At 40.0% G+C, this 16598-nt stretch overlaps 1 protein-coding gene across 3 annotated transcripts in view; it reads left to right on the forward strand.

Annotated features, from left to right (window-relative positions):
• Positions 1-16598, forward strand: part of SLIT3 (slit guidance ligand 3) — a 520423-nt gene that overhangs the window by 366131 nt on the left and 137694 nt on the right. For all 3 annotated transcript variants that reach the window (XM_061348428.1, XM_061348427.1, XM_061348429.1), the window contains exons 14-15: positions 9023-9166; positions 11069-11232. In XM_061348428.1, coding sequence (XP_061204412.1) covers positions 9023-9166; positions 11069-11232 — 308 coding nt within the window. The remainder of the gene's footprint in view (positions 1-9022; positions 9167-11068; positions 11233-16598) is intronic.

Genomic DNA, 16598 nt, shown 5'->3' on the forward strand with positions numbered 1-16598 from the left:
AGCTAGGCATGGTTAGATAATGAAGTTTTTTTGGTGAAAGGTGGGGGTGTTTATGTTGGTTTGTTGGGGTTTTTTAATCCCCGTGGGTTTGATTTAAAATGTTGCTTCTGAAATCTTCATTACGATTAGCTATCTTAAGTAGTTAATAGTTCTCAAATAAATAGTTACAATTGGATTTCTGTTAATTTGCTGATTTCACAAATCTTACGTCTTCTATGTATGCAATTATAACCATCACAGCAGCAAGCATTGTTATAGAAATCCAACTACATGTCTGTTCTGGGGAACAGCAACTTAGATATAAGGAAGTTCTCTACCGTGAGAGTGGTGAGGCACTGGAATGGGTTGCCCAGGAAATCTGTGAATGCTCCATCCCTGGTGGTGTTCAAGGCCAGGTTGGAGTGAGTTTTGGGTCACATGGTTTAGTGCAAGGCATCCCTGTCCATGACAGGAGGGTTGGAACTGAGTGATCTAAAGGTCCTTTCCAACCCTAACTATTTTGTGATTCTATGATTTTATGACATTCTCGTTATCTCCTGTTTGAAGTTGCCAGGAGAGAGGATACTAGGAAGCTACTGTAACTGCTCTACCCTAGCCTCATACATTCTTCTGTTCAGCAGGTTGGATCAAGTGTCTTCTGAGAATTTCAGGTCTGTTTGGGGTTTAGGGAACTACACTGTTTTCCAGAAAGGGATAACTGGAGTCTGATTTTTTGTTAGGTTTTTTTTTTACAGTAAAGTGAAACTCATTTCACTGGGGCAACAATCCATCCAAGATGTGACATAGTGTTTGATTAATTATCATCTGGTGTATAATTTGCATTTAAATATCAAAAGAATGAAAAGGGCTCCAGTGTAAGGTGGAAGTTTTCAAGTAACCATTAGATGTGGCCAGGAGGCCTTTGACTAACCTTGATCTGCCTAGAAACTGGACTATATTTAAAAGTCATTCTCTCCTGTCTTTCATTTTCCTGGAATGTGGACAAGCTCTTTCAGGAGCCCTTGAGTTTGCCAGACCTCTGCCAGTCACTGCGCAGGAGACACCACGTTGCACTGTGTAACTCCTTCTTTCTCAGCAGTCCTGTGACAGATAAAGCTGACGGGTGCTCTGCTTGCTCCCAGACGAGCAAATATGCAGAGCCAGCCTGCTGTGAAACAGGACTTAAGTGGCTCAGGACAGCGAGCTGTGGATAATGGGCACAAAGTTGGTTAGCCAGTGTTTTTCATATCTAAGTAATACACCTTCCTCTCTGCAACCATATTAAAACATTCTGGGAGCTTTTTTATTATGGTTATACACTGTATGCTTCACAGTGCTCTATTTCCTGGAACAAGAAAGTATCATAAAATCTGTGCTGTTTAAAGAGATTGTATAGCAAAATAATATAGGGGGATCAAACCTCATTTTTTCTAATATGTGGCAAGTATCAGTTTTCAGTAAATCCTTTTCCTTGAGGAAATTCACTTTGCATAGTTAGTGATCATACAAGTGCTCAGGTGTGTTGATTCTAAGTCTTATGGTTGAGATCCCCATGGCTTGCTGGGCAAGAGAGAATCCCCATAGTGGGCTCCGTTTTGATGTTTCTAGAAGTAGATACACTCTTGGGTTACATATATATTAAAATGAGAGGTTTGTTGTATTCCTCTCTCATAAAACAAAGCCAAGGCTTACAGCCTTCTCCTCTTTTTCCTAATGTCTGATCATTAGGGAAAACTCAACAGTGTAGTTGGAAAAGACCAATTATCATATTAGCGTCTGAAGTCTGACATGTTGACAGGCAAAGTAACTTTGAAAGTGGTGGAAAATTAGACCTCCAGATCCAGGCATCTAACCTGGGTTAAAATTGGAGCTAGATCTCATCTTTACAACTCCAGCTGACCTTTGTTTAAAATAGACTAATATGAAGTGGCAAGTCATGGATGTACTGTCAGGAGCTGCTATTACCAGTCTTCCCAAAATTAAACCAGTGAAATCTTGCTTTGAGCAGTTCTTTTTAACCTCCTTTTCAGGCTCTTTCTCCTTGGATGAACAGCGAGATTCTTGGTGCTCCCATAGCTCTTCTGGAGAGGTTGCTTGGAAAATGTCTCCATGGCAAATTTGTCAAGTTTGAAGTGCTTGTGTTGAATTGTAATTGTGAATTGAATCCTAGTACTTAAGAGCTTAAAATAGAATCTACCAGTTATTAATTGTATACTTTTGGAGCTTGTTAGAAGCTCAAAGAAAATCCCATGAAGCACAAGCTCATACAAAGTATATTTGGAGAGAAAGAAATACAAAATTACTGTGAGGAATGTACATGAATTCCACTATTTTGTATTGTATACATTACATTGGTAGATACATAAACATAATTAAAGAGTGATGCATCATTAAACATTAAACAGTATATAAATGTCAAAATAAAGAAATTACAGTTTTCCATTTCCAAGTCCTTTACAGCACAGTAGCCTCTCCTCCTTCCCATAGAAATCTTCTGAGCTTTAAGTGATGTATAAAAGCTTCATGATCTATGGAGTACTTCATTTTTCTCCTGGAGTAAACAAGCATTGAAAGAGAAACCTTCTGTCTAGATGTAAGAGGAAACACTTTCACAACAAGCCCAGCAGTGGAGCAGGCTGTTGTGCATTCTCTGTCCTTGAAGATTTTAAAGACCAGACTCAGTTGAAGCAAGCTGGTCTGACCTTCCGGCTCAGCCTGGTTTGGGCAGTCTGACAGCACAGAAACTGCTTCAGCTTACTGCCAGTCCAAATTAACCTGTGACCTGATGAAATAATTATTTCTTGGATAAAGTAAATATCTGCATTGAATATCTATGAATTGGCTATGCTTTGAGCAGTGTTCAAAGCAGATGACCTCTGGAGGGCCTTTGCAAGCTATGACATTTCTGGATTCTGTGATTCTGAATTCTTAGCAAAATGACATGTGAACTTTCCCCTTGATTGCTCAAGATATTCCTGGCTACAGCAGAGATACTATGCAGCCCTCATCCTTCTAGGCCAGGACAGAATGCTCTCTGCACAGTCCTACTTAATAGCTTTAGAGTTGTTTTCGAGCTGTTTGCCTTGTGCTTTTTTTCCTTCAGATTTTTGCATTTAGGCTGCTATTGTGATAATATAACTAAACTCAATAACTGCTGTTAATGTGAGCGAGCAGCATCTGCCAGACACAGAAATACAATTACAGTTGAGCACTAATGAAAGACTGCAACAGCGTCTGCCCTTTCTGTGTCACTTCTGTAGCCTGTCTGCATGCGGCTTCCCAAAGCAACCGCTAGTTCGTATGTCAGTGTGTAATTCATTAGCTCTTCTGACGCCGGTGCTCCAAGCTGGACGCACCTGACAGAAACTCTCCTAGTTATTATTGCACAAGAAACAAACTTCCGGTAGTGCAGGAATAGAATATGTGTTTACTCTGTTGTGCATCTGAATTATTATGTGGTTACCTAAAATCAGCCGTGACCTTATCTGCATGCCTAAGTTAAACACTATTGAATTTTGAGGAACAGAAGTCCAGGTGCTATGACAACATGTGTTTATAATCCTCAAAGTAGTAACACAAGTACTGCAGGAGTGTTTCATGGATGGTGTTCAACTGGAGTTGCAGTCTTATGGATCGTAAATGAAAGGAGGCCTTTAAAAATCTCTCCAAAACAGGACTTTCAAAATGCTCTGTGCTTCCTTCTTTACTCCTTATCAGCTTGTGACTTTCCCGTTTTCATTCACGTTGAATAAATTTCTCATCACCATCATCCAGTTTTCTGAACATGGAGAAACACTTGAAGCTGCTTCAAGCAAGCATGATGATGATTTCACACTGGTTATCAGGTCACTGGTTGTTGAAGCACTGACAGACTCTTTAGTGGTCAGTTACCACATAGAAAATGTAAATTTTAGTAGATGTCTAAATTCTCTGACTTGGTGAGGGGCAACCACATTGCTCCCCTACACTCCAGGCCATTTTAAAATCATCCTGGATCCTAATACAAGTATTTTGCCAATAAGTAAGCAAGGGTACAAACAACTCTGTCCTTAGACATTCCTTGTCATTGACTGTTTTGATGGAAGTACCTGATCAGGTACTTCCTTATTGGTGCTTCAGCTGTTCTCCCCAGTAAGTTGTGTTACATCAAAGGTGACTCTTGGTTCCCTTTAAATTTCAAGAGAAAATGCTGAAAAAAAAACATGCAAAAATTTTTTTTTTTTTTTTTTTTTTACTTTATAAGAGGTATTGTATATCCTAAGGAATGTTCTCTGCCAAGGGTGCTTTCTTTGCTGCCCTGTAGTGCCCTTGAATGTAGTTGAAACCTTTGACTATAGATGCTATATGAAAGTCAATTTTTACTCTGCTGTTACCCATGCAAAACTGTTACCCAATTCTCCTCTCCCTTACAAGTCTCCTATGCATTTTGCATCTGCCTTTCTCTGGTGAGTTCTCATTTTCAGCAGTAGAGTCTGGCATGTGGGATGTGCCAGCCAGTTCATGGGGTGCCAAACATTTTCATTTTCCTCATGCTGTCGTTGCTGTCAAAGCACAAAGCTCCTGAAAAGGAAAGAGAAGTTTTCCAGTGGCTCTGTGCATCTTTTCTCCCTCATACTTTCCTTTTAGGCTTGTTGATGTACCTTGGGTGACTTCTAGTCCATCCTGTAGCACCAGAAGTTAGCCTGCAGTCTCCAGCATGGGTTAAAGTTGCTAGGCTGCTGTTTCATTCCCCTGGTTATATAGTTATTTGCTGATAGTTTGATTACTGGACTTCACTGAACTGAAAATAAAATATTGCTAAGGGTAAAAGCCATTATAAACATCCCCATTTTCTCTTAAAAAACTATTTTTTTTCATTCATTTTGAGTTTGGAGTTCAAAATGTTATTTAAATGTTAATCACTTGAAACTGTACTTGGGCATATAATTCAATTACAGGACCATCTTAATTATGCAGATGGTGCTTATGAGCAGCTGATACAATTACAGTGCCAATTCAGCACACATTCGTTCAAAGGGCTTAGCTGAAACACATTATTATTTCAGTGTGTGTGTGGACAAATGCACTGTTTCAGGAAATGGGTTCATGGAATTGCAATACTGCTCTGCTCATTGCTCTCAGTGGCGTTTAAACCACAAGGTCTTTAACCATTTGCCTGTGTTCTGTGGTGGTCCTAGGTTTGCAAGAGATTTCTTTATGTTCTTAACATAGCCAGAGGGATGGAAATGGAGACTTGAGTTCATAATCCATCATCCCTCTGGGTAGCAGGCAGTTTTATTTCGACTTGAATTCTTAACCTCCTTTTGAATGCTGCACCACATCTGGAGGCATTGTGTAAATCTCAGCCAATCAAGCTGATAACAAAATAAGGAAAGCAGTGGAATTTACTTTCACCATGAATTGGGGCAAAATAAATACCATCTAATGCTTGCTAAAATAAGACTCGATTTTTAATAGTCTCTTCTTTTGGTGAGAGTCCAATGAAAAGGAACCTTTACTCTATTTTACAGCATGGTTCAGTGTTTAAGGAAGGTCAATGTTTCTGTTTCGTAAAAGAGGTTTTTCTCCTATGCCTTTGTGTTAGTTTAAAAACATTTTCTTGGAGCCACTTTTGACTCCCTGTGAGGCCAGCCTTGTGTATCTTATTAATAATTAGATGCCACTGGGGAGACTGTGATAGTGAAGAAAGATTAAGTAAAGAATTGGGATTTATATAGGGGAATAGTCATAGAGGGGATACTTTAAAATAACAGAGGTTTTGGAAGGAACATAAACCTTAATGCTTGTGGCCAAAAGTCATCCTCTAACTCCCAGGAAGTAGGAGGAAAAAATTTTAGGGATTATTTATTCAGCTTTCTCACAGTTTTTTGCTTTCTTTCTCTCTCCCCACCCTGCCCCCCTTTCTTGCTGACTCTGATCAGAAATGGGACATTGATCTGTGTCACGATCCAGCGAGTATGGCTGCATCTATATTACTATTGGGTACACTATCTATCCTCTCTAGACTTAGGGACTGCATGTATAGTGTATAGATGATACACAGAATAGATGTCACCTCAGAAAACTGTGTAGGATCCGAATTCCCACTTGTAAACAGCCTGTACAAGCACTTTCCTGTTCCAGGTTGCTTTCTCTCATGCTTAAAGTAGAGATTGTGCCCCTGTACTTGTGGCTATTACAGGATCAGCTTCTTTCACATTTGGTATTTGACTCCTACAGAACTGCCACAGATAATGACGCCATGAACTCAGTCATTGAAAATTCATGCCAGGAAAACTTGCCACACTGTAAATTCTGATTTGCAGCATTGGGTTTATTCGTATTTTATTGAAACTAATCGGAGAATGGCTTCAAGTCCTGCATATTCCATGCAGCTCTAGGTCAGCTTTGCTCTGAGGGTTTATTGAGTGGGATCAATGATGGTTAGACTTCAAGCTCTGCAAGTGCATAGTACCTGCACAATGCAGCTCTGCTGTGTGAGCACTTCTTAAGCATCACAGAAAGACATACTGGTTGTCCACATATACAAATACAATTGTAGTTCAGTTATAAATTCTCTATTACTGAGATTATCTTCATGTTGGCTTTATGCTTTGTCACAAGTACTGCTTGCAGCATAAAATATTACTGTAATATTAGGGAAAAAAACTAGCATCTAGCAAAATAAATGGAAGTACATACTTGCTTTCAGTTTTCTTCCTGTATAATCTAGGTACCAGGAGTCTATCATGGAACCAATCTCTGCTGATTTACAATGCCAGAAGACCATGTTTGACTAGTGCACAAGGGCAGGGAATAAAACCAAAGGGTTTGTAATACCAGAGTGCATGCCAGGAAAAAAATCCAAGTAGCTGATTCTGCCTTCTGTGTTAACCTGTTTTTTTATGGAATAAATAATGTCCAAGCTTGAAAGAGAAATGTATAATGCACAAGAACTGAGAGAGCATGAAGACTGCTTTGACTTGGATATATGAATGGCAATAAGAAACAAGTAGTAAGAGATGACATTGGTGTTTGCTGTTGGAGCAGAATCTCAGAAGTCAAATGCATAGGAGGAACTGTTCCTGTAGCGTAATATGAAAATTACCCTTATACTTCTGGTGGATTAATTGTCATGCAATTATCAGTCACCAAAATACAGATTCCAGAGGGGTCAATCCTAGCTCTGCTTATGATTTCATAAAATTATTTTAGCTATTAGTTCATGCAAAAAAGGTAATTTCATGTATCCGTCATTGCCTTCTTTGGAACTTTCTCTTATCTAATGTCAAACTTCGATTTTGACACCATATAAAGAAGAAAATTTGGGTAAATTGGTATTGACTTTTCTGTAGGCTAGAAGGTGAGTTGGGCTCTGATGCCCTCTTATTCCAAAGCACTGCATTCCTTTTCTCCTTGGGTAAAGGGCTTTACGCAAGTACTCCATCTTTTATGTATCACAATTGCCATAGTCTTTTACCGCAGTAACGGGGCTCTGCCAAAACAGCAGTAGGAGCAGGGAGCTGCAATGAGGGTACAATGGTCCAAAGGTTTCAGCAGTGCAAAGGCAGGATGCTGTGCAGAGGAAGCACCTTCTGGAGCAAAGGGAAAGCAGCTAGCTAGCATGCATTTCTTCCCTGAGGGGTTGCCCTATTGTCTATAGTGGTGTTATGTGCAGTTTGTTGGAAGCTCCCTGTGCTGTTAGAGGTGTGTTTAAGACGGTATATTTGTTTGCTGAAGAATAGAGGAGGTCTTTTCCTTTTTGCCCAGAAAGACATGTCTGCTGATTTAGTGTAGTGCCTGATAGAGTGCCACAGTGTTGTAATATTAAGCTCTTCAAACTCACTAAGTAGCAAGAACTTTGTGATCAGGAAAACTGAGTTAACATCATATGTTGTTTGCAATGTACCACTTTTGTCAGGTTGATAGTCGTTAAAGATGTGGGCTTTGGATTTTGTGAGAAGAACAGGTCGTTTCCTGACTATCTTCTAAGTGCAAAATACTGCATATGGAGACGACAGTGACAACCTTAAGTGTCTTTGTGATTGAGTGTCTTGGAGGGAACTCCAGCTTTTTGAGAGGATCTACTTGTTATACGTGACACAACTCTAGCTGAACAGTCTAAGAGAACTTGCACAAGTACCATCCAAGGTTTTCTGGCTGAACTGATTAGTTCTGGCAGCTGGCTGCTGTTTAGAGGTGCAAAATAAAATAAGGATGTAAACTGCCTTTGTGCTGCGTTTCCACACCTCCACAGGAATCTGGAGTAACTGGAATGGGGTGGGTTCATAGATTAGTAGGACAGCGGAGGTCGAAAGGGACCTCAGGTGATCACTAGCAATGAGACTGGAGAACCAGAGCCTCCTTACTAGGTCAGAGAAGGTTGCTCATGGCTTTATTCAGCATCATCTTGAAACCCTCCAATGATGAAGACTGCACAACTCCTTTGATCAACTTGGTGCATGGCTTGGCTACCCTTACTTATAAAGTGACCTTGCCTTTCAGTAAGTTTTAGTTCAGACCCTACAATTCTCTCTTCTTGTCTCTGAGGCGAATCAGGTTTTCTTTCCTTCCATGATTAAATTATCCTCACACTGCTTATCAAAAGAGGACAAAATTCCAGGATTTCACTTAGACTTAAGGCAGATGCTGGTAGAGAAAACTGGAATAAAAAAGGGTTCTTCTCACTGTGGGTTTGGTGTATGAGTGTGCAGTTTCTGTGTCTATCAAGCTGAAGATACAGAGCTAAAGGCACCTTCAAATATTTATGTAGAATTTTGAACAAATGCGGGGGGTTGCCTGGGCATTAAAAAAAAGACATATTTTAAGTATTTTAAGATAGCCAGCACTGTGACATGTGTGTATATTCCCCCACTATGACAGCACTAATGTTGACTGCGGGGTTTTCACATTTTAAATGTAACAGGCAAATGAAGACCTTTAAATGTGGGTTGGCTTTGGTGACTGGGTTAATATTTTTTTTAGATTTAACTCCACAGTTCAGTCTTATCTTTATTTGATTATTTCAAGATTAATGAATTATAAACTGTTCCTCTATTTTCAGGCTTCTCAATGCCAATAAGATCAACTGCCTGAGGGTAAACACGTTTCAAGGGCTGCATAATCTCAAGCTGCTATCTCTTTATGACAACAAACTGCAGACCATCAGCAAGGGGCTCTTTGCACCTCTCCGATCGATCCAGACTCTGTGAGTATGAAGGCGTAGCATAAACGACAGCCCTCTCTTTCACTCCCAAAGCTGTTGCCTGTCTTTGCAAAGGCTTTTTAACAAAAATTTGTGAAGGCAATTGGAAGAGACCCCAAAGACAGCAGCCCCTCCTTTTCTGACAGAAATAAAAGGCACAAGAAAACAAAGTATTGCATAAATTCAGCACAGCCAGCTATCGATGCAGCCTGCCAATAGTGACATGAATGTCATAAGTGTTTTAAGCTCACAGACTAATTCATTCATCCTGTTTGTAGGGAAGATAATATGTAAATTTGAGTCTGTACAATATTTGAGCAGCAGATTCTGTTAAAACCATTGCCTAACAGTTTTTAATGGGCTAATGAGTTGGCATCTCTCCTTATTGGGTCTGCGTCCTGCTCTATAGTTCCTGATTTCTGAAACCATGTACAACTCCCCCCCAGTTATGCTCCCCACGTCTACCATGCTTTCTGCTGCTGCAACATGCTATGTACGTACAGAGATAGATCCATTAACAGGGGTGACAGAGAAGGTTCATTTACAGGTATATAATATTTGTCAATCTTACGAGGCAACACCCTTAAGGTTTAAAAGTTCCTCCTTGGTTTCCATGGGGTTTTATTGGCATTCCTGTGGCCAGTACATAGAATGGACTTGTTGCTTCACAGCAAGTCGCTTTTTTCATGAAATATCCTGATTCATTCTCCCATTTCTAGTACTCCAAGTGATTGCCATCTTCTGCCTTTTTTCTAGAGCTACAAACCAACCCCATATCCTGTCTCTATGTGCTGATTTGTTCTTTGGACCTTTCGCACCATGAAAGGCTCTACTACAACAGTAATCTTTAGTATCTTCAGACACTTTTTGCTATGCTTTCACTTCCCACTGCTTGAAATCCCATTGTATTCTGTACTTAACTCTGTTAAGTGACAGTTCATAAATATAACTGCAAACAGGAAAGAAAAGAAGTTGCTTCAGGTGGAAAAAACACACTGGCAGTAATAGAGCAGGGGCTACAGCTTTACACCTCTATCCAAACCAAACTGAAACATCTGTCTTATTTAAAACTGTCTTTGCAGAGAGTTGTGCCCTGCTTCCTTGGAAGTTAGAGGGACTGCTGCAAGTCAGATCAGAATCAGGCTCTGAGAAAGACCTGGCAAACTCCCCTGATACAGTGCTCAACTTTGTCAAGCAGAGCAAATCATAACGGCAGCAGAGAAATGCTGTTTCTCTCTGAGATTTCTATTAACAAAGTCTAAATATCCAGTTAGAATCAATGTTACAATGCCCATTTCTGATTGTGTGGGGAATATGTTGTGCAAAGGATAAAGTTAAGTTCTATCTTGCATAAACAGTGCAGTCTCAAAAGTAAAATATTTTTGCTCCAGCAAAAATGCATATAAAGGGAATATTATTCCACAGGATGAGTATATGCAAATATCTATTTCACTCTCGAGGAAAGACTTCTGGATCTCTTCTGGCTTTGCCCAGAGCCAAGATTCACTAATCACATTTGGATCCCTAGGAAACTGAGCTTGCCAATAAAATTTCTTTTAAGCCAGGATACAAAATGATCGTCAGGTCAGGTGCGTTTCCCTCAAAAGGCAGCATTTAAGGCTGTCAGGAGAAAACACAAGACTTGGTGTCCTTTAAAGCAGGTTTTACTATCTTAATTTTTGTTTCCCCTGCGAAAGGACTTGTAGCAGGCTTAATGAGCTCCGAAATGTGAGAGCTGACAGGATTCTCCCATTCATGTGCAGCTCCGCGTGGTTTCCGCCAGGCCTGGGGTTTTGGGGGAAGCTTATTCAATTACTCTACTCTTCAGGTTCACGTGTGTGAAAAACAATGATGGAGCACAGTGTCACAGGTCACTTCTGATTAAACATCCCATCCTTCTTGCAGACATTTAGCTCAGAATCCATTTGTGTGCGACTGCCATTTGAAGTGGCTGGCTGATTACCTGCAGGATAATCCGATAGAGACCAGCGGCGCTCGGTGCAGCAATCCGCGTCGCCTTGCCAACAAGCGAATCAGCCAGATCAAGAGCAAGAAGTTCCGCTGCTCAGGTAATTCATTTATCCAGGCTGTAGTGCACTTTCAATTCAGAAATAAGCAGGTCCAGAGAGCGTACTAATTGAATCTGCAGGACAGTGTTTGCTATAATGGATATTAGGGAGCATCTTTGAAAATTAAATTTGGAAAATTCAGTTAGTTCTCCAGAAAGCCAATTACCTTATGGATTAAAAAAGAAAAAGAAAAAAGGGAGCAGTCTGTAGCTGACTTCTTGTGTCTCTGACAAACAAAAGAAAGAGAAATGCTTGTGACATTTAATTTAAAAGAATTGCTAGGCTGTAAAATGTCTAAGGAAAACAACGAAGATGTATATGAATCCATGTGGCAAATGTCATATTTTGAAGGGGTGGAAGGTGGATGGATTGTCACTTGTATTCAGGCAGAACTCTTATTGACCTTAATTAGAGCTGAGCTCAAGTAAGTTTTTAGACCTAAAAGGCTGAAAACAGTACGAGTAAGATTTTTTTACCACTGACAAAGGGCATTTCTGACCTAGGATGCGAGGGAAGCTGAGGCTAAAGTTTGGGGGTTTTATATCCACAAGTAGCATGCACTAATTCCAGTAAAATTGCCGTCAAATTTGGTAAGATTTGGGGGTTTAATAAGTTTTGAATCAAAACTTGCATCATAATTTAGGCAAAGATATTGTCTTGTATGAGCTGGATGGAAAAAAATATTTCCACCTGAAAATAAGCTCTGAGGTAACATAAACACTTTTCTTCAGCCTATCTGTATTTTATTTATGTCCCAGCTATCACTAAAATGACATCTATTGCCTTACACAGTACAACAAGGCAGACTGCGGCTTCTTGTGTTTTTTCTCTTGGTCATATGTATTTTAGTTTACTGCATTTTGTATACCGGAAAAACAAGCAGGTTTCAGTGAGCAAACCTATTAGTGTGTACTGAGAAGAAAAATTAGTGTTATTGATAGACTGCTGGCAATGTTTTCTATGAAAATTACTATGATTTCTGTCTTTTTCCCCTGAAAAGAAAAGAAAAAAAAGACCCACAAGACAGCCAACCATGATTAATTGTGTTCTTGTGGTAAAAGATTAATGACTCTAGATGGGGTTGCAGCATGAAGCTGAATGGCAGCAGCCCAAAACAAGCCGTTGTGCTTTGTGTATCTCTGCAAGCAATATGCTGAGCTAAACCTTCTCTTTATGGAGAAAATACAATAAAGATAACTTCATTTGCAGTCAGGTTTACCAGGGTATGAATGTTAAAGTCTTCGGTCACTTGTGACTCAAGCCACAAAATTTATAACCAGAACTGAAATTAGGATGTACTTTTATTGGTGGTTTTGGATTGTGTCCATCATAGGAACAAGATAATTAGTAATATTCATATTTAAAGAAACTGGAAATTCAAATGCATAATATAATTTAGAAAGGAAAATAAGACTGCAGAAACAGAGCAGTATAAATCTGCACCCAATTTGCAATTGTTATTTTCTCCTGCTTTTATTAATAGGCTAGAGAAATTAATGTTATGTATGTGCAGGCATGCCTTGAACAATGGTACAGGCTATTGGATAAGGCAAACACCACCTGATATCATTTATGAAAGGTCATAGCTAAGAGGAGTAAGAATGCAGAACACAGTACCTGGTGATGCTGAGAATAATATTGTGTGTAAGTTCTTATCCTGGGGGTCCTTTCCTTGAGGCATTAGGCTGGTTTTTCCTTGGTTTCCAGTTCTATGAGTATATCAAAACCACATGGAAAAGGCATAAACTTGACTTATGAAGGAGGAGAGCAGGGATTGTATAGCTTCAGAACAAAGATTTCAGCTGGATGAAAACTAATTCTATTCAAAAGCTCAATAAAGAAGATATCCTTGCCTGTAGAGTTTCCAGATGGCAATGAGATACATTGAACTCGACTCACTGTCTGCTCACATGAGATGGGGAGCGTCTAATAGTTTAGAAGAATCTTAGTTTGTAAATCAATCCAGAGAACAGACATCCCTGGCACCTGCTCTGCTCAAGTTGTCCCTTTGAATCACGGCTGATTCAGACTTGGCATTTAGCATGAATTTTCCATCTTTCATTTTGAGGAATATGTTTCATCCCAGGATTTAACACAGCACGTCTGTGTGCAGAAAAGGCCTTGAGGTATGAATCTTCATCATTCAGACTTTTGAGCGGTTCTGTATGTTACCCAGGGATGAGCCTGCACAATCCCACTGGGATGGCAATGTTTAGTAACTTATCAGTGTCCTTGCTGGTTGTTGGATTCTGTTGAGTTTTTACATTGTTTGCTCGTTGTATGAGAAAAGAAATTTTATTTTAAATCCTTCCGTAAATGTGCATCCCTTTTCTCAAAGGGTTCTTGTTTCAGCATCCTGTTATTTTCATGTAGTTTGTTTAATACATTTTTCAAACAGTGGTCAGAGAGAAGTATGGGGTTGGAACTCAGTGAATATGAGGGGTTGGTTAAGGAAGCAATGTGAGGGATTCTATCCTGACCTGGTCCTTGACCTTATGAAAGTGATGAGGATGAGCAGAAAGTGTCAGCTCTGTGGCAGTAGGGTTACTCAGCCAGCATCAGGATCACACGCAGGAGTAGTTCAGCTTAGGTAAACTTAATACTTTGGAATCAGGAATAGGACCAGTTCTGAAGTTGTAAAGTTCTGAGGTTGTCCTGAAGCAATTCTGTGTGTTTTCCACATTCATTGGGATTCTACAGTGTATCATAAAGGGGACTGTCAGTAAAGACCCAGCATGATAAAAAATCTGGTTGTTCAGGACATTAGCAGAAGGAAGAAATCATAGAATCATAGAATAGTTAGGGTTGGAAAGGACCTTAAGATCATCCAGTTCCAACCCCCTGCCATGGGCAGGGACACCTCACACTAAACTATGTCACCCAAGGCTCTGTCCAACCTGACCTTGAACACTGCCGGGGATGGAGCATTCACAAGGAAAGTGCTTTTTGTGCAAGGATAGGAAAGAGGACTGGTTAGCAGGAATGGGGAAGAAAAGATGGGATTCTGGAAGCTTCATCAGTCAGAAATGGTGGAGGAACATCAAGAAGATAATGTGAAGAGGATACATTCTGAGATGCACGTGGGCTGAATAGAACTGTATTTGATCAATTGAATGAAACTGAAGACAAAACTAAGCAGCACAGTAAAAAAAGAAATCAAATCTAGCAAACTTCATTCTGCATATTGTTGTTTCCCTCAGGTTTTATACAACTCCATAGTGTCCTTTTAGATAGCATTCGGCAAGAATAACTTGCCTTCTTATGTTAATTCATCATCGAGGCACTTCTCCCAGATGCTCGTTCCTCCCTGAACCAAACGACTCAAGCTTTTACTGAGAATGATGGAGCAACATCTGCAAAGGTTATGAGTGGCCATAGGAAGGATATTCTGTGCAACAGGTAGATAAGGTACATAATTCTTTTTAAAAGGAGAATTGGAAGCATTATAGCATGAAATGAAGGAACAGCAGGGAAAGGGGCATGGTTTTGCCCGGGGCTGTGAGACAAGCAAAACTGTTGAATATGCTATCAAATATGTTTAAGCCTCAGATCGCAATGGATACTATTTCCTGTGGTTTTCTGCCTGCCATTTCATGCAATGCACCGAAATAATAATAAGCCTCCCCCTTGCTCAACTCTCTCCCCACAGCTATGGAATCTGAGACTAAAAATGGGTTTTCTTGAAAGAGAAATTGGAGGAACAGGCTGTGACTAATTCTCCCTGTTCTGTTTAGAAAAGGGAAATACTGTCATTTTCAGTAGCAACAGTAAAATTCTGATGATCATTTTCTTTTTGGCTGCATCTGCCCACTGTGACAACTTAAGGATCCAATGATACTTGCCAGCCTTAGGTCACTGGAGGCTCCCTTCTTGGTAGGAATAGGAGGAAAAGAACAACAAATATCTTCTGCCCAATAGCATTTGATTAAGTTCTCTACCCAGCAGCTTTGTTTTCTAAAGCAGCACTGGGCTTTAGGAGAAAGGGAATTGAATCTGTGAGCAGATTGTGTTGTCTCTGTGGTAGCTTATTGTCACTTCAAGAGTTGGCAGAATCCTTGATTGCTGTGTGACACTGTGTATGAAATAGCTTTTGCAGAGAGCTTGCCCTTGTGTTCAGCTGTGTATCTTTTTTTTTTTCCCCCTGTGGTATGTTTGTGCTTTTCAATATATTGTATATTTCAAAAGCGATGAAAATTCCACCTGCCCTTCCAACACAAGCCATTCTTGGTAGTGAGCGAAGAATATGCATATCTATGAGCATCACACCCCAAAAGCTTTTTATCTTCTAATTTGTAGAAATAAGAATCTTAGAAATACAGTTATTATTTAAAATACTGTGTAGTAAATCTGTCTTCCTGCTTCCTCTTACATTGGGGCATACATGATATCTTAACTGACTGTAATTAGTGACTTCAGCTCCAGATAGTGCTGTGCAAATCAAAAGCACAGGGAATAAGAGGAGGAGGACAGTGAACCATCTGTCATCACGATTCTCTCCGTTTTTGGACACCACATCTTGTTAGCCCAAGCCAAATCAAAATCAGCCTCTGTGGTACATACGGATCCAGGGCTTGAATATTTAGGCTTAATGTTGTACCTCTTGTGTTATCATCCCCTGTTACTTCATAGTAATGTTGCTGCTTGTTCACTCATAATTCCTGAAGGCATTTGATAAAACCTCTTCTTACTAATTGCATGTTTTGAATTAATTCTTTATGTGTCTTTTCCAGTCTCTATCTTCATCCATCTTCACCTTTCTTGTGTTACCTGCCTGCGTTGGAACAGAGTTCCTATTACTTGTGATCACCTGAAACTTCCTTCTCTCTTTTATTGATGCATTGTTTCAACTGCAGAAGTACAGAACTGCAATGGACAGAGTGTTCCCAGTCAGGAAAACATAGGCTGCATATCAAGGCTTTTTCTCTGGTCCCGACAGTATTCTACATGTTTCCTGGCCCCTGTGCTCCCTAGGTTATCCCCTTCTCTGCTCTTATTGACATGTAAACACTGTTCAAGCTCTTTGATCTCTCAAAATGGAAGGTGAAATAAATTGTTACTCCTCATCAGTGTTTAAAAAAGTCATGAATGACAAGTGAATTTAATCCAGATCTTCTGGTTGAAACACCCTCCAGTTGTTCCTGTAATTTGACAGTCATTCTCATGACAACTTTACAAATTCCTTCCAGTTTTAGTAAGTAAATAGTCTTTATTTTTGCCTCATCTCCAGCTGCTCTTGTCTGCCTGGTTCCAGTGCTGCAGTGACACGTGCTCGGGCAATTACGATTCTGCCTGCCCTTAGCATGCACCAAGCCCTGGCAGCTTGGAGGTTTGTCCATGCAGGAGGTGATGCATGGACATGTTAACAG

The sequence above is a fragment of the Neopsephotus bourkii genome, unplaced genomic scaffold (genome assembly GCF_033783945.1).
Source record: "Neopsephotus bourkii isolate Nb327-2 ecotype Australia unplaced genomic scaffold, CSIRO-AGI_Nbou_v1 NB_357, whole genome shotgun sequence".
NCBI lineage: Eukaryota > Metazoa > Chordata > Aves > Psittaciformes > Psittacidae > Neopsephotus > Neopsephotus bourkii.